Below are 19,534 nucleotides of genomic sequence, written 5' to 3'. Positions count from 1 at the left end.
GCATTCATTAAACACACCTTCTCACATAGCTCTCTCTTATACAGGGTGAATGGAAATCATTTTCCTCCTGACATTTGGTGTCGGTTCCAGTGACATAAGTGGGTAAGAGCATTTACAGAGGAAAAGTGAATACACTTGGCAACGTTTTCAAACATTTGTTTGGATTTTCTGTTTTTTAGGAGATGTACGACTAAGGGGTCAGACGGGGGTTCCTGCTGAACGCCGTGGCTCCTACCCATTCATTGACTTCCGCCTACTTAACAGTGAGTAATCAAGTGTACCTGGAAAGGAAAAAACGTTTTCTTTAAAAAAAAAAAAAAAAAAATCTCACTTCCCTCTGAACTTCAAAACCCTTCCTTCCTCCATGTCTCCCCTCCCAAATGGAACTTAACCCTTTGTCTTTAGATTTCCTCCCTAGTGAAGTAATTCTGGCACTGCCTACCTGCCAGAGCTTTAGTGAGGATCAAATGAGATCAGGTCAGCTTTAAAAATGTAAGTCTTATGTTAACTAACTAGAATTTAAATAAAAATTTGAAAAGAAAAAAAATAAACTACAATAAAGTGGGAAAAAATTAAAATAAAAATGTAAGTCTTAAAAACTGTGAAGTCCTATACAAGGAGGCTTACTCCTTTTATTATCCAGCACATTCTTTCCACCATCATTCAGGACTAGACTAGATGAGGTTCTATTTTATTGTTAAAACCCCACAGGGAAACCTGTTCTGCAGCTGCCCTTAGTAACTGTCTGTTGTCTCATTCTCCCTTCTTTAATCGAGGTCCCTGAGGTCGGTTCTCACCTTTCTGGTAAAAGTCTTCACCATGGCAGAGCCCTAGAAGTCTGTACTTGCTGCTTCCTCCATTACGAATACCTCAGGAAGTCATTAATGTCTACCTTTCCCCTTCTTCATATACTACTCTTTGTTTGGAGTTTTGCTCAATCTCCAGTTCATAATTCTGTTAATCTCAAATTCCTTTGGAAACCCAAACAGTGACTAGTCACCCCACCTGATTTCATGTCTTCTAACGATTGCAATCATCCTGCACTTTGGACTTGGAGGGGCCGGTAGAGGGAGAAAGTGGATAAATTTCACAGTTTGCTCCAAGGTTTTCAGTGTTTGGTTCTCATGTCACTTCCCATCCATAAATTTCAAAGTGCTGGGTTGCACCCACACAGTATTACTTTCCTTTGGAATAAACAAGTTCAGCAAAAGAGGTAATTTGATTTACCTTGACCCCTAAAAATTACTAGGAGAAGTCAAAACTTGCTATCTTTAGATCCTCAAAGGGTCAGTAGGGAATGGAGATGCTTATAATCTCCTAGCTCATTAAACTTCCCTATCAATGTGCAATATCTATTTGCTCAGCTCTTTCTGGGACACAGAGATTTAGAGTAATCTTTCCCTACTAGAGATAACCTCCCCAACCCAGCCCCCAAAAACACATTCTAGAAGACAAAATTGATTTGCCAAACCAATGCAAATATTGGCTATATTGGGGAATACAGTGGGGGAACTCTGATGGTGTCTCTTACCTTTCCTTATGACCTCCACTAGGCTGTTCCAGCTACCCATGGGAGTTACCCCTTTGACAGTCTCCAGACTGTACTGATTTCCAGTTGCCAGGCATATGGTTCCACCAAGCAAGATGGGAATGAGCAAAGGGTCAAGTTAGTTCACTGTCTCACAGAGACCAGGACTCACCAATGGCTTTACCTACTAAGTGCGAGATAGGGAAATTAACCCAAAAAACCTCTTTCAATATTAGATGAGATTATATCATGGTTTCTAGTATAAGGCATGAATGAATTAGGAAAATAGGAGATACTTCTTGTTATAATTTCAAGGTTCCAAGCGATATAATCTGTTTCTAAATTATCCTACTGTTAACAAGCAACATCAGCTAATAGCAGTTATCTTTGTTAGTGGGGTTATGGAATATTTCACTGTCTACATCATAGGTTTCTGTAACACTTGGATTTTGAGTTTTTTACAATTAGTCTGTTTTACTTTTATAACATTTAAAAAAACCAAAAAAATATAAAAAGCTTAAACAGAAAACCAATGCAGATAACATTTCACTATATTATTCACTATATAACAAATCACTTACAAACAGGTGCCATCCTGTTACCCCTCTTCTGTAGGTCCTCTAGAAACTTCCTAGTGCCTGGACTCACCCCCAGCCTCCTTCCCCTGGTATGAGATGCTTTTTGCCCCTTCATGCCCATTTCACCCCATCTTTTGCTCATGACCTTTCACACATTAAGTGACGGTGTTGACCATCCACTCTGAAATTCCCTTTCTCCTCTGCTCAGCACTCCACTTTAAATAACTTCCTCGCTTATGTCTCTTTATCAGTAAAACATGCTAAGGCAATATCAATTTACTTTCATCGTATTTTGTTTTATGGTGGACTCAATTTTTTTTTCCTAGATATAAAACACATCCCTAAATAGACTACGAGATCCCAAAGAACTGACCTCTCACTAACTTCTGTTAACTGACCAATTAGATCAAAAGATCCCCTCAAAAAGATTTTATTAAATAATTATATACATCAGTTATCCTTTATATTTTGCTCAACAGCTCTGATAGGACTGAAGCCCTCTGAGATTTTTCCTTATTTGTGGTACTGTCCATTCCATTGGCAAATGCCTGCTATGCCTGGTTAGAGAGTTGGAAATAGAATCAATAACATGACTGTGGTCACTCTCCACCATCTGTAGATTAGCCTGCAATTACAGCAGCTTGTCACCAGGTAGCAGCACGTATGTGGCTCTCTGTGTTGCTACAGTCACTTAATTGGGGCGCCTGGGTAGCACAGCGGTTAAGCGTCTGCCTTCAGCTCAGGGCGTGATCCCGGCGTTCTGGGATCGAGCCCCACATCAGGCTCCTCCGCTGGGAGCCTGCTTCTTCCTCTCCCACTCCCCCTGCTTGTGTTCCCTCTCTCGCTGGCTGTCTCTGTCAAATAAATAAATAAAATCTTTAAAAAAAAAAAAAAAGATGTAATATTTATGTCACAGCTCCTACTACTTTACATACAGTCTATCTAATTCTCTTTAATGTTGTCCATGTTCTTGTTGAGGTTTGCCTGCGTGAGTTGTTAGTATATGCTTTCTGCCTAAAAGGAAACATTTTAAATTCTATAATTCTATAAAGATTTAAAGATAAATTCCAAAGGAACATTTTGGGACTTTCTCCTAAAACTTTTATTTTTACCGACTGATTCCAGTTCTACACAGTAAGTACCGGACTAGTTTAAAGTAATTTTTTGTGTCACTTACCTTCATTTTGGGCCATTTTTTTTCCAAGTAGAGGCAGGGACTGAAGACATTATTTTCCTTAGGTGCTTGCAGTTTTGCTCTCTCTGCCAAGGTAGAATCTAGGTAGGACTTTTTTTTAAAAGACCATTTATAGGAAAAGCCAAATCACCAGAGCCTCCCTGTGTCTGCATCCTGGCAGTCTTTCTTCTAAAATGCTTACTAAATCCACATGGCTGCCACTCCCTGTCCAAAGTATGGCTGGAGGTTTACCTTCTAGCCCCACTTCAACACATATCTTGAATGGCTGGAACATGCGTGACTAAAATGTACATTAAATAATAAGGCCCATTGCACTTCTCCACTGGCCCCGTTAGGTACTGCCCCAACCCGCCGCAGCAGAACAAGAAGATGTCAGAATTACTATCGAAAATAACTTTCTACCAGAACAAAGCTTCTAGACATTAAAACAGACAATTAGAATGAGATTGGGCCGATGACAACCAATGCAGTAAATCTATGCTCCCGCCCATGCCTGTCTCATAAATAAGATTTTATTGGCATACAGCCATGCCCTTCATTTATATATCATCTACAGTTACTTTCCAACAGAGACCATGTGGCCCACAAAGCCAAAAATACTTACTGCATGACCCTTAACAGAAAAAAGTAACTAACCCTTAAGTTAGATTTTTAAACAAATTTAAAAGTTTATGACATCTCCATAGGTACATTCAGCCTGGTCTATTTTCCTTTGTTAATGTCATTTTTTTTTTCTTTTCAATCCCCAGTGCCATCACTTTACTTTCAAGAATGGACTCACATTGACTTAATTTACATGAGATAGAAATATAAACAGAAAGGGAACTTCCTTGCTAATCCAGATTTTAAATTCCACAGTTACAATTCCAAACTGCACAAACATTGTTCTGGAAGAGGTATCCCTTTCCCCCTATTTTATGAAGACATGGTACTACCATGCCTATGTATATATAAGGCAATATCAATTTACTATTTTTTGTCTATATATAAGGTGATGATATATACCTGGTTTGCCTGGCATAATGAAATTTGCACCTGTTGTCTAGGCAAACTTACTAATGCCATTTTTCACTCCCTAAGTATTCTGGTTTAGACAATAATTACAAGGCCAATGGATTTTTATAGTTTTTTCTACCAAAAGAAGTTACTTCAAGACAACACCTCTTAAATGTCACCTTCAATCCAGGAATAAAGGTCAGAAAATCCTCCTCATAAGAGACGCATCCAGACCCATGCACTTCTTTATTGAGAAATATGTAAGATGAAGTTACCTGTTGACAGCCAGTTCCGTTTACTGTTTATATTTTATATAATTTAGAAAAGAAGCATTTGTATGAATTTTGAGAAGCTTCTCTGGATAAGTAACAGAAAAATGTGGCTTCAGCACCATGGTGCAGGACACAGGAATCATAGACATTTAAAGAAGAGCATTATCTTTACACCTAAGCATGGAGGGGCAGAACAGAGTGAGGGAAAGTGACAATTATTTTTATTCTACAGGAGGTACGAAAACAGAGACCCGGAAGAGGGCAGCAGGAATGGGAATGTAATGACTCAGTTATCCTAACGTCCTATAGACTTATGTCATTCCCTAACTCTGTTTGGAGGGAAATGAGAGAAGAGAAAACGGCGAGACAGTGTTCTGAGAAATGTGTGGCCACAGAGGCGAAAATGTCGCAGAAGCAATCACAGTTTTCTGCACAACAGGGGGCTACAGAGCCCCTTGTACATCTCTGTCTCCTGGTTTAATATAATCAGTAGGCTGAGTAGATAATGACTAGGTGGAGATGTTCCCATGGCAACCATTTCAGAGCAACACAATGTGATTTCCACATCACGCAGCAAAGGGAGCGACATACAAAGCAAACCTTCCCAGTGACTGTGGAGCTTGAAGGAACGAGGCAGCTTCAGCCGGAAGTGTTAAGGCGGCACGTTTCCGCGGCCACAGAGAGCCTGGAGCTCCGGACCAGCCACGGGGCTTGGCAGAAGTCGTAGGTTAATTGGCTCTTTGGCTTTTCCCGTTGGCTAATTTGCTAATCTTGATCGTTAAAGTCCTGTTCCTCCAGATCTGCCTCTCCAGGCAGGGCCATTATAACTGCACAAGGTCATTTTAGTAGGGGTACAAAAAGATTTTTCTTTGCTCATTATATTTGAAATAAAACTAGTAACTACTATTTCTTTATATATGATATATAAATATATGTATGATATATAAATATATGTATAATATATAAGTATATAATTATATATTTATATTGCATGATACATATATATTATATATACATTTATACATACATATTTATACATATACATTATACATTATTTATACACATATAATACATAATTATATAAATATTATATTATATAATGTAAATATTAAATAACATAAATAATATGTAAATATAATTAATATATAAATAAATAATATATATTTTTGTAAAGGAGAAGTGACCCAGAGTTTCCAATGCTTTTTTATAAGTGGCCATCAAGGGGCGCCTGGGTGGCTTAGTCAGTTAAGCATCTTCCTTTGGCTCAGGTCATGATCTCAGAGTCTTGGGATCCAGTCCTGTTGGCTCCCTGCTCAGCAGAAATTCTGCTTCTCCCTCTCCCTCTGCCCCTCCCCCCAACTCATGCTCTCTCTCACTCTCTCTCTCTCTCAAATAAATAAATAAAATCTTTAAAAATAAATAAGTAAGTAAGTAAGTAAATAAAAGCTGCCATCTAAAACATTACACTCTACATTAATATAAAATACGTTCACAGAAGAACCGTCAACCAAAAGCCACCCACATGTTACAAACCATTTGGTGTTACGTGATGTCCCCCCTTAAAGGGGGACAATTTGTTTACAAACTCAGTTTTCTAAGAAAGAATTCCTAGCAGATGGTGACAGCCTTTCAGTTTCCTTCTTAAAGGTGATTCTTAATGTTATCTATGAGAACCGCACAAAATGTAAAGTGCTTACATTAAAATGTTACAGGGTGAGATGTTGTTCAAGGGTGCAAACTCACAACTAGTAGATAGATAAGTCCCGGAAATCCATGGGGCGCCTGGGTGGCACAGCGGTTGGGCATCTGCCTTCGGCTCAGGGCGTGATCCCGGCGTTATGGGATCGAGCCCCACATCAGGCTCCTCCGCTATGAGTCTGCTTCTTCCTCTCCCACTCCCCCTGCTTGTGTTCCCTCTCTCGCTGGCTGTCTCTATCTCTGTCAAATAAATAAATAAAATTAAAAAAAAAAAAAAAAAGTCCCGGAAATCCAAAGCACAGCACAGTGATTATAGTCAGCCTATAAACTTCAAAGTTGTTAGGAGACTACATCTTAATTATTCTCACTCTATAATCAATAATTAAATGATAATTATATGACCTAATCTCTGTGGTAATCATATGGCAATACATAAGTGTATCAAATCAAACACTTTATACACTTAAGCTTACACAGTATTACATGTCCATTATGTCTCAATTAAAGAAGAAAAAAAGAAAAACAAAATAAAATATCCTTTAAAAAATGTTATGGGATGATTTGAAAGAAGTCATGTTCAGAAGATGATATCCAATTGTCCCCAAAATTCAGGCCCCCAGCCCCATTCTCTGCAAGCAGAGAAGGGAGGTGCCAGCTGGGACAAGCTCAGACTTCTTGTGAGCGCCAGGGTAACACTCCACAATTTCAAAGTTCAATAGTTGTCTTCCCCTAGAAGAAGGACAAGACACTGATTGTGGTCGTGGTTCCTTTCTGACTCACCTGGGCCGTGCTCCATGCTGTGCACCCAGGGTCTGTGACTACAAGCACCCCAGCACTCCACATGCAGAAATGCCAGACCAGTAGGATGGTTAGCCACTGAAATGCCACTGCAGTGCGGAAGACACAATTGATGTTGGCCTCACTCATTCCAGCTGATGTTGGTTTTACTCATTCCCTGCCACTGTTCATCAGTGACCATCAATGGAGCACCTCATGGGGTAGACAGTGAGGCAGGTGCTAGAGATACAAAGATAAATGAAACATGGCCACAGTCTTTGAAGAATTTATAGAGACATAAGCCTATACATTTTGATGTGTTCTGATACATTTAATAATACATGCACATATACTAAAAGTATACATAATATGAGAAACATGTATGTGTATACAAGATTCAGAGGAGAGCATGACTAACTTTGGGGAAGTTGGGGAAGGGAAGAATTATTAACTCAGTCTTGGGAAAATAGGGAAGGCGTTCTGGAGGAATTAAAACATGAACAGTACTAAAGCAACAATGAAGGAAAGGAGGGCTACACACTAAGGCCACTGTTTTTAGAGCCATTCTAAAATGTGCTTCAAGACCTAAGGAACCAGGAAGACGTCATCAACAACTCTACTCAACTAGATATAAATGTTATTGGAAGATGAAGGTATTCAAGTAGGAGTCAAACAAAGAAGTCAGAAGAGATCGTTCAATATACCTGAGTTTCTGGGGAAAACCATAATAAAAAAGAAACAGTTTTCACCTTCTAGAGCTAGAACTGAAAATAGCCAGTGCCTTTTGTAAACCTGGCTGACATTGTTTAATGGATTTATTATTTTGTATATGAGTGATTAAAAATAGAAAATCGAAATAGGGAGCCCAGTATTTCCTCTGGGTTGTCATTCATTCATTCAACAAATAGAACATCTACTCCATGCCAAGCAGGCCATGAGGCCAAGGTGCCCTGAGCCACACCAGTAAACATGGGGCTGGGAGAACTCCTGTCTCAGACAGCCATGGGACTGGAGTCTGCCAAAGACACCAAATGCAAATATCTGAACAATTCTTTTCAAGTCAACAAGGACTATGGGTAGCAGGGTGGCACTTATTACATCCTACACCTGGGCTGGGGATTCTGAGTGCTCAAAAGGAAACTTTTAGATATTCCCTTACCCTTAAAGACCTAACAATCTCACTACACGGGCAAGATAAACATACATTAAACCAAGGACTATACAAGAGTACAAATGATCTAGTTCTAAAGGAATTGACAGAGACAATAAATCAAAGACAAAAGAAGGCAGAGATCACCGATGTGCTCTGAGCAGGAAAAGAGGGCTTTATGGTCTTGTGCTGAACTCTGAGAGATAAGATAGAGCGTTGTCTAGTTAAGGAATTGCCTAAAAGTGAGACTGAGTTGACATATGGGAGACATTAAGTCATTAAGTGGGAGAAGGTCCAGAAAGTAGTAAAGTATGTTGACTAGAGAGAAAACGAAAGGCTTAGAATGCCAAGATAAAGAACTTGAACTTGACTCATTAAGCAAAGAGGGTCACTAGAGAATTTTGAGAAAAACATAGACAGCATAAAATAGTGTTTAAGAAAATTAACTAACACTCATATGTAGGAGGGGCAGACTCAGTAAATCAAGAGGAACGTGATCAGGCCGCAGACTATGATGGACATAGAAATAAGGTATAAATCCAGAGATGATGTGGAGAAAAGGAGATAAAGCTTGAAGATACTGAATGCTGGGAGATCCCGGGGTTGTTTTGGCCACCTGAAGAACTGGAGATGAGATCAACCGTGAACAAAGTTGGAGGGTGAGTTAGGGAAAGACAGTGAGCTCAGGGACAGGTTGTTTGTAAGAATGAAGGGGAAATGTGCAAGAGAGAGCTGCAAATAAGGGACTGCAGTGCAGGTCAGAAAGTCCTGATTTGGAAGTTCCACTTGGGAATCACGATCGTCCATGAGCCATATGGCCACAACAGGTATCACCAATTCAACCACTTCATTCAAGGGCCCCTATTATTGTAGTTTATAATAAGCTTGACTTAGCAAAGTATAAGATTACTGATAATAAAACCCACAAAGAGGGGCGCCTGGGTAGCACAGCGGTTAAGTGTCTGCCTTCGGCTCAGGGTGTGATCCCGGCGCTATGGGATCGAGCCCCACATCAGGCTCTTCCGCTGTGAGCCTGCTTCTTCCTCTCCCATTCCCCCTGCTTGTGTTCCCTCTCTCGCTGGCTGTCTCTATCTCTGTCGAATAAATAAATAAAATCTTTAAAAAAAAAAAAAAAAACCCACAAAGAAGTCTCACCAGCAAGTTATTTTCCTTGGTGAGAAACTATTTAGACACCATGATTCAGACACCACCCTACCTCATATCATGGATTCTGTTTGGTACAAACGTAGTTACTTATGCCAGAGCCCAGTGGGTTTTCAAACTCACTTGAATGTCACACAGAGAAATGATAATTTTCTGCTGCAGCACTTCCATGAGTAAAACCCTGACCCCCTCAGTCTTTCTTGTACAGTGGCTTCTTTGGATTTCTGGAGACAATAAAATAAGAGAAGGAAGCAGGAGTAAATTAAGTTTCTTTTGACCGAAGTTATCCTATGAGTCACTGAGCTAGAATGAGTTGTTTGTTAAATAAAATTAAATTCAACCTCTCACCCAGAAGGAAGCACCGGCCTATCTCTTGTGACTTCATTAATAAACAAAATGAGGGGTTATGTCCTGTCATTGCTATCCTACCTTCAAAGTCTGAGAAGATTTAAATGACTTGCCATAGTCCATATTTAACTATTCACATGAAATAACAGAAAGTGTTCCAGCCTTAGAATCTTTTGTGTTTCCAAACTGAGATCTCAGAGTTCACACACAAGATCAAGAAGATGGTTTTCTCTCTTAACTAGCAAACCAAATTGCCTTGGGACACCTGGGGGGTTTATTCCTCATGAGTAACCTAAGCAGGGAGGACAGGAGAACTGGTGCCTGAAGAAGTGGCAGCAATCACTGAGGAGAGTCCCCAAGGGAACACGGCCACCACCACAGCTTTGAGAAGGGAGGTGCTCTATCCCAGGTCGAGGCTTCAGGAGGCCAGGCCTCTCGGGCAAGGCCCCCTAAGGCTACAGCTCTCCTGAAGGCCAAGAAGCCCAAGAGGGCCGCTGTGAACACCGGAAATAGCAGAGGTCCTGCCCATCTAACCATAAGCTGCTTCTCTGCCTGGCCCACCGTGTTGCCCGGCCCAGAGCCCCACACACACACCGCACTCCCGCTGCTGAGTGCACACGCTAAACCATGGTTAACAGAGGAAGTTGGCAGAAAGACAAAGAGCTTTGAAATCAGACCTGGGTTTGAATCCTGCTTCTTTTGTGAGTGTGGGAAAAGTGCACAAACTACTCACTGGCAGCACCTGTGGAAGGAGATGGTAACACCAGCCTCACTGGGTTGAGGTGAGAGGAAGATGAGATCAGTGTGTTCAGCAGCACGTCTTGCTTGTAATAGGTCCGCAGTAGATGTAGTTGAACTTCGGCTGTTTCTTCCTCTACTGAGTACACCCCTCCCCAACCACCTCTTTGCCTAAGTGTCTATTCACCGCTCAAGCCCTCTCTCAGCATTATGACCTTTGCAAAGCCAGCTTCCACCCTCCCAGGGGACTAATGACTCATTCCTTCCTCTGTACTCCCACCACATGTCCAAGAAAGATCCGTCACACTGTAACTGCAAACTTCTTGAACCTGAAGCTCTGGAGAGTGTATTTCAAAGTGCCCTCAGCCTACCTGCTGTGGCAAGCCTGGCTCTGGACCTTCCATGGCTATTAGGGAACCACTGATATAGGTTAGTTATGCCACACACATATTAGGGCAAATAATAATAATAACAATAGCTAATATGTGTGGAGCTCTTAGGTTCTAGACCCTGCTCTACAAACTTTGCACAGACTGATGCAACTAATCCCAACCAGATCCCTAGGAAGTAGGCACTACTATTTAGATGAGGAAACTGAGGCCCAAAGGAAAGAAATAACTCACCCAAGAAATAACTTCTAAGCCAAAGTTCAAAGCCCAAAAATTCAATACCAGAATACAAGCTCTTAACCATAATGTACTATAATTCCCTTTTAGAGATGAATTTTAATGGTCAAAGGCAATACATGTATGCAATGTATTCCTTTTCTGTGTTGCATAGAAAATTACTCATATTAAATATTTTTCTTACATTATAATAGTTATTTTCTTTTTATAGTACATTTAGACTCTCTCCTTTTTGGTATAAAAAAAATGCCTCAATATCTTTGAACCAACATTTCTATAACTTAGTGAGAAAATATATAATCACACATCAAAACAGTAGCTTTGCAACTTTTCAACTATTTATTCCTACTTCTGTGGTAGAAGGTGCCGAATGACAAATCACTCATTTCATTATCTGACCTTGCAGTCTTCGATAAGAAGGAGAAGGGGGTGGTGGTGACAACAGAGGACACTTGCACGCTGTCCCTAAAGAAGGAGGAAATGGAATTGCTATTGTGACAAAGTCAGATTTGAGGCTGCCACCAGTTGCTTTAATTTTTCTCAAGGGGGAGTTGCTTATTTCCTGTCACGCAAACTGTGCATCATCGAAAGAAAGTCTCTCAAAACGCTTATAATATATTAAGTAAAAAAGAAGCAGGCTCTTAAAGATTTCACTTATGTTTTTTAAAATACATTGGAATTTTAACAGGTGTTGTTTCAAGGCGATGATTATTTCTTTCTTCCTGTTCTTATATTTTTTTCCTACCATAAGCATGTATCCCTCTTTTAATCAGAACAAAGGGAATTTTATTAAGAAAAAGCAATCTCAATCCAAGATAGAATCTTTTTTTTTTTCTAAATAAGGTAATACCAAGATGCAGAAAATGAAGCTGCGTCCACGGGCCAGAAAACTTTATTTGCTAGGCCACCTTGGAAAAAGTATTGGAAATTATGAAGTTAGGTACTTATAAAAGCTCTGTATGATACTTCACAATAATGGCTTGTCATTTCAAGAGGAAATTTATTCCAAAAAGCATGAAATCCAAGTTCTCATTCATGTTCAAACAGCACTTTACATTTGACAAAACTTTTAAATGAACAGAATCAAGAGATCTTCTAGTCCGGTTTCTCAGTTTTACAATCAAAAACAAAAAAAAAAAAACAAAAAGAAAACAGAGATGCCAAGTGACTCACTGCAGGGTAATGAAAGCGTAAAGATCTAGGATTCGGGTCTTTGGACATTCTGTTTTTCCACTCAACCACAGACCTACCTTATTTAAACTTTACTTTATCTATCTATCTATCTATCTATCTATCTATCTATCTATCTATCTATGTCTATATCTATATAAAATAAATTTTACGCCTTGCAATGAAAGAAAGGATCAACCAAGGACTTCCCCTGGCGGTGGGGAGGCACTGACTCAAGAACGGGTGCTTGGGTTTGGGTTCTGGCAGCAGAGGCTGTCCCGACCTCTTTGTCCTCCAGCCTCCCGGGCTGGGAAAGAAGGCTGAAGAGTACGGACTGCCCAGGGCTATCACGAAATCACTGAGTGTGTGAAAAGTGCTAGCACAGCACCTATCACAGTATAAATTCTCAATAAATGTAGACTGTTATTATCACTGGTATCTGTATTTGCCTTTCTCTGTGGCCATATGTAGAGTGCTGAGAAGAGTATATAATACATACCAGTTCAGTGTCCTCAACTGATGTTGAAGAAGAGAATGATGTATTCCCCTTTTCAGTTTCCCACTCTTGCAGTGACTCCCTCTTTCAACAAATCTTTATTGAGCTCCCTCTACAATGCCAGACACGTTTCTTTCCCAAGTATGGTTGTAAATAAAGTGGTAGAGAGAAAACAGTGGCTGGGAATGTGGGGTAGGGAAGACTTTTTGGTCTTGGTTTTTGTTTTTGTTTTGGTTTTTTGCAAGACATTTAAGCATGCTGAAATTGTGGTGAAAAAGGTCTGGTTGAGAAAGAAAAACGGGCTATCTGGGACAAAAAAGTCACAACTAAGAGTAGTGTCCTGAAAAGTGTTGGGGGGGACTGGTCTTAGAAAAGGAGGCAGCTCGGGGGACCTGGGTGGCTCAGTCAGTTAAGCGCTGCCTTCGGCTCAGGTAACGATCCCAGGGTCCTGGGGTGGAGCCCCATGTCGGGCTCCCTGCTCAGCAGGGAGCCTGCTTCTCCATCTGTCCTCTGCTCATGCTCTCTCTCTCTCTCTCAAATAAATACATGAAATCTTGAAAAAAAAAAAAAGGAGGCAGCTCTTCTAATAGAACACATAGAAAGAAGGAAAGAATGGCTGTATAGTAGGAAGTTTTATAGGTTTTGTAGCAGAAAAGCAAGGAATTTCCCAGCTAATGCCTTCTAGTTTCTCTCTGAAGTAGGACACAAGGTGGGAGTCATGGAGACAGGGCAATGGAGGACCCTCTGAGCTTGCTGGTCATGCATTTGTTGCCCAGAGAGCTAGTTCTGTGCTCCACCTGGCCACCAGCACTCAGCATCAGAAGTACCACAGCTGGGGTACCACTAAAAGGGAAATTCCTGCAGCAACATGGTGGCCTGGCCCCACCTTTGTTGGCTAAGCGTATGCCATTGCTTTCCCTTTTCCTCACGGTGTGAGCCACTGTAGAAAAACCCATCACTGTTCCTGCCCTACCCCACACTCACCCCTCCCTGGATACAAAACTGCAAAAAAGGAGATAACCTCATGACAGAGAGGTTATCTCTTTCCTGTGCTTTTTTGTGCCCTTGGGTAATATAGTCCAGGGAATGTTTAGCCATGAAAACAAGTTTTACCTCCATCTCCCAGAGACTCTGTACTGCACAACCACCCCGCTACCGTCCGGAGGAGGCAATCATTGCAAGAAGACAGCTGCGGCTGTCACTAGTTTACTTCTAGGCAGAGGCTGGGCAGTGTTCTCTCCTTGCTCTTCTTTCCCCATTGACTCTGATTCCCACGGCAATGGAAAGACTTTTAGCACCTTTTTTCCAACTTACCAAGAAATTAGCCAAGTAGAAAGTACTTACCTTAGCATAGATTATAAGCCACTTATCCCCCTTCCCTCTCACTATTTGTTGACAATCCTTGCCATGTGAGGAAGAAAAATCACCTATCTCTTTTCTTATTCTTTTCTCATTCTTTCATTTTGTGCCTTACCACAATAGCTCTATTTTCTATTTTGGAGACAATTCTGGTAAAAACCAGAAAACTAAAAATCTATGCCGAAAATCTCCTTGGAAGACCTGGAATAAATCTGTTTGTTTGAAAAGAAGAAAAGATAAATTAGATCAAACAATTCGTACTTATTGAGCAACTACTGTGTGCCAGGCTATGAGCTATAAGAGATACAAGATTGAAAAAAAAACCGTTTGGGGAAATGATGGCACACAAGTCAGATAATCACCAGATACACTGACAGGTGCCAAGGAAGTTCCAATGAAAAGATCACTGGACATTCTAGGGAAAGAGCTCATCAAGTAATTGGCATTGGCACTTGGACAATGATTGGATTTTTGTAAGCGGGTTTTTTTAAGTGCGTTCAAAATAAAAATCAGGGGTGGGAGAATGCTGGGTTCATTCAAAGAATGAGTGTCTTCAGATCCTAGAGCCAATGCTTAGTGGTGAAGGGAAGGAATTGCACGGTTGGAGGGAAGGTAATGAGAATTGATGTTAAAACGAGTCTGAAACTTTTACTACACGGTAAGGATTGGTTAGAACAAGAACAGGGACCATCTTAAATGGCAGTCTGTCATTTACTCTAAAAAATAAAATGGAGAATCACTGAAGGCTGTGAGTAAAGAAAAACACATTTTCTCTCCCTTGTATCTTATCAAGTGGTTCCTTCTTGCTAATATTGAAACTAAGTTTCAGAAACACGGCTGGCAATTCCTGGGTGTGAGATGAAAATGCATGCTCTATCACATCCTATAGTCCAACCTCCTATACCTTAGATCAAGACTTAGCTGGTATTTATCGAAAGTGTTCTAAGTGCCACGTTATATGTATAACCTTATTTATGGTATACACACTACAGTTGCTGGGATACTCTTTTCCATTTGTTTATTCACTGAATAGATATTTATTGAGAATTTATTATGTGCCAGGCACCATTCTAATAGCTTAGCTTCTGCATTGGGAAAGAAAACAATGTTCCTTCTTTTAAAGGACCTCTTTTCTTGAAATGTTTTCTCTATCATTTATCCCTCTTGATTATAGCAATAATTATTCCTTAAGGCGCAATATTAGGTTTCCAAAGTGTCAACATTATTCATGATACCATTGCTAATGTGTCTTACTACCTAAGTAAAAAATCACAGGAAAATAGATTATAACACCTCAGAGGGAAATCTCTTAAAAGAGTTGATTAATATGTTGAAAGACGAGCATTTTCTAGTCAGTCAAATGTTCTCTTAACTCAGAATTGCCAAATATGGATAACCTGTTTTGAAAGAATTCTAATATAACCAAAAACGCCTAACACAAAAGCTATTTGAGGATATAATTTAGTCTGTCTTCAGTGACTCATGACTTCTCAGAATCTTAGAATTCTTTAGAGCCAATTATTTTAAACAGCAATTATTAACTGTAACTTCAAAGCAAGCTTTGTGAAGAGTTTAGCTTTCTTATTTTTAAAATTTCCATTAGCTGAACCTATAAAGGCCAGTCATGCCACCTGAAATTTTGAAAATAATCTAAAGCACCAGGTTTTTTATTTCAGCTCTTTGGAAATGACTAACAAGGTAATACAATGGATGAATTTCATCAAACATTCATAGCTGGATAAGTAAGAAACACCCACTATATGGAAATTAATAATAAGACATGTCATCATAGTCTTATGACAGGAATGTTCTCTCAGAGTATTTTGAGCTATTAAGTAGCTCTCACCACCTTAAATCACCTTTGGTATTATTTTTTAAGTGTCTTAAATAGAGAAGATGGAAGAGAAGGAACAACTTATGCTCCTTTAAATGATACGAAGTGTTGGTAACCGTTAACCAACGATAATAATGGCATGAATAATAGAAAAGTGACTCGAGGTGACTTAAGGACAATTTTAAATTACATATGAAAAATGAAAACTTGGGCTGAAGTATCAGGAAAGTCTAAATTCCGTTCCTTAAATTGTGGAGTGGAATTTTAAATGGGGCCAAGAAATATATGCAAAGCATCAACAAAATTGTATACTGTGAGAAAAGCTATACAAACAAACAAAAAAAAAAACATGAAAATTACTTTGCTAGACAAAATGAAAAGCCAAATGACAGAATCGTGTGTGCACACCATCTGATGCCCAGCTTAGGCCATCTGATTGATTTGGAGTTTAATGCTGTAGCCCTATCTATTTTCTTCTTGGGACTAATGGAAATTAATTTTGCTTTTATTCTCATCTTACATTAATGACATATAAGCTCACAAGGAAAGAAACTGTTTTGTTCACTGCTAATCCTAGTGCATAGAACAACGCCTTGCACATAGTAATGGCTTGACAAATACTTGTTGAGTGAAGAAAAACAAATTATTTAAGGTGTTAATTCAAAAAGCCTTGTTGCTATGGATGGGATATTCTGTTCTTACTAAAGTTAAATTATACATGATCTGCTTATAGCAGCACCTGGAGAGTTTGCCCTGTTACAAGAAATTTTCCAATAGAGTTTAGTAAAGAGTATCTTTGTAAAGTATACCAACATGATTTGGTAATTGCCTTTAAATCGTGTTTTCCAAGCCAGTAAACCTTCGTTACTATATGCCCTTCATAGCACCGGTTCCCAAAGTGCGCTAAGCATAGGGAAGGATGCACCAGGTGCTCTTTTTGTTTCAAAAAACAGCCTTCTTTCTTTTACTTTAATAGTAACATATTTATTTTACTGTATAATAGGAAAAAGTGTAACAAACACATCCGATCTGTTTTTTATTGGTACCAAATTTATAAAAGATATATGTTAGGCACAAATGAATTTATTTGGTTTCAAGAAAGACATTAATAGTGGTGTTGGCAGATACGGTAAAACTATAATAATGGCATGTATATGACTAAGTTGGGAAAACTCTGATCTTGGTTCATACCTGGAACAGGAATGTTCAGACAGCAGATCCTGTGTTCTTAAAAGGATCTTCCTGTGCTACTGACAGGAATCCATTACTTTACCACCTTTATCAGCTAAGTTTTTCTCTAATAGAATAGCTTTAAGCCCTCTCAGATCCAGTGTCTCCTTCTTACAGTAAATATTTTATAAGGTCCTCCTTTACTATCGTAAAAGAATAGTCATAGCCTATTTATTCACTTAAATTCCAAAAAAAAAATCCATCTAAGGTCCCAGCTCTATTATAAAGCAGAAATACAAGAAAAGCAGTCTGTGACTTAAATCGTGTTTTCAACATGTAAATGCTTGGGCGTAAGCACCCCAGAAGGCATAACGATGTAGTCACATAGCGCACCTCCATGCTGAATCATCGTGAGTGTGACAGCTGCTTATGCAGACTGATACAGGTGTGTTACGTGGGTAACACAATCGGATATCATAAGCAGTCTTGCCACTGGTAGTTTCCTAAGATAAAGAACAAGTCCTGGGAAATCCTGTCCACCAGCCCTCCCTGCCAAAATGCCATCCCTCTCTTAATCTGCATAGTGGCTGCATTCCTGAAAAGGGAAAATTAAAATGGTGCAAGAATATTTGTGCTTATATGTAGAGCAGGGGAACAGGGTTAGGTTCCAGGTTCAGATCATTATAAAAAGGCTTTCCACCTACATGAATACCTAAACAGCCGATGAAAAGCTGAGAGATACAGGACCAATGGATGTGTGAACTGTCCCACACACTTCAGGACATCTTGCATTCCTGGCTCCCTTCCACTCTCCAGTAGGGCCCTTTCCATCATTATGACAACCAAAAATGCCCCCAAACACTTCCTAAATACCTCCCACACTGATCTCATAAATCCAATAGCATTCTTGGGGTTGTTCCTTAAGCTCTTCAATACTAACTAATGTGTAATTTATTAGTCCACGTTGGGCTTTTTATTTATCAACGATAGCTTTTGGTTCTAAAGTATCTTAAAAGATTAGCTCTAAAGCTATTATTCTAAAGCTATTCTAAAGCTATTATTATAATATTTCATTTTATTATTATTACTGAAGTTTTATTGTTTTAGGTTTTGTTAACAGTAAAATTTCTCTTTGGCTTAAAGTTGGTAAAGAAGAAGTATTTCTCTTTTAGTTAGAAACGTATTTATTACATTCTTGTTAAACACTTCACTACATGCCTTACACAATGGGTATCACTTCCAAAGAATAAGTACTCTTAAAGCAAATTTCAGAACCTTTGGTTGCTTTTAAGGAAAAATATTTCAGAGTTGGGGCTCCTGAAAGAATCTGAAATTCAATATAACTAGAAATCTGGTTACTGAAAATCGTGTACTTCTTGAATTATCTAAGCCTCCCAGGGCGACAAACTTTGACAGGATAACTTTCAAAGCAGATTCTTGGCATAATTTTGAGTGGGTTTTGACCAAGTCATGCTAGGAAATTTGCAACTGCTGCATTCATTGGGGTGTACAAGAAAGAGAAAAACAATTAATGAAAACTTTCCAGGGTGAAAGACCTTAAACTTAACTGAACTTCTGAACTTTACACCCTGTTGTGATTTTTCTGACACTTTGAAGAATAGTTCTGGAGATCCTCCAAATAGCACACTCCTCACTCCATTCTGAAACAGTGTGAAATCTGTCAACCCAACCGGGTCATCAAGAGGGCAGACCGTGACTTGTCTTTACTGAGAGGGATGTTCTCTAGGGCACTGAAGAAGCTGGGCAGATTTTGCTTTTTACCAAGAGGTAGGGCATGGCATTTTGAGGAAAAGGCTGATTTCCATTCATTTGGAAGGCTGGCTTAACATGTACAGTTGATTCAAATCTGCCCTAAACAAGTTACCAAAGTGATGACTTCAATCCATCCCTTAATTCTTATCAGAAAGCTGATCATTGAAAATAACTAACAGAGCTTTATTTGCAAAGATGGAAAGTTTAAAACACTTGCCTCACCTCAAGATAGAACTTCATTTTTTTTTAATAACTCTATTGCATGTGACAAAGAAACAATATCAGTTAATGAGAGGCGTGGGAACACTTTTGATGCCTGTTCTACTTTTTAAGTTTTTTCTACCAAGTTCCTTAACCTTTTGTTACTCTGTTTCTGTGCTTATAAACCTGGAACAATGATAGGTATTATTAGCTCAAGCTATTTTGTTCAGAGAACCCGGACCCCTGGGCAAAATTACCAAGTCAATGAAGTTTTTCTTTGGCTTTCACACCTTCTTTCACTCATTCCATTGTGCTAAGCGCTAGGGATTAAAAGGTAAATAAGGCATAGCCCCTGTCCTCAAGGAACTAACAGTTTAGTGGCTGAAAGTTAAACATGACACTTGTGAGATGCATGAATAACTGCTTTGCTGAATATAAATTGGGGGCGGGGTAGCTATGGA

General features: G+C 39.4%; 1 protein-coding gene across 2 annotated transcripts in view; it reads left to right on the top strand.

Annotated features, from left to right (window-relative positions):
• Positions 1 to 19,534, top strand: part of PDE7B (phosphodiesterase 7B) — a 314,282-nt gene that overhangs the window by 240,055 nt on the left and 54,693 nt on the right. For both annotated transcript variants that reach the window (XM_026504869.4, XM_026504867.4), the window contains one exon: positions 180 to 263. In XM_026504869.4, coding sequence (XP_026360654.2) covers positions 180 to 263 — 84 coding nt within the window. The remainder of the gene's footprint in view (positions 1 to 179; positions 264 to 19,534) is intronic.

Source organism: Ursus arctos, unplaced genomic scaffold (assembly GCF_023065955.2).
Source record: "Ursus arctos isolate Adak ecotype North America unplaced genomic scaffold, UrsArc2.0 scaffold_13, whole genome shotgun sequence".
Taxonomy (NCBI): Eukaryota; Metazoa; Chordata; class Mammalia; order Carnivora; family Ursidae; genus Ursus; species Ursus arctos.
The sequence above is the reverse complement of the archived record's forward strand: the minus strand, read 5'-3'. Positions and strand labels throughout refer to the sequence as shown.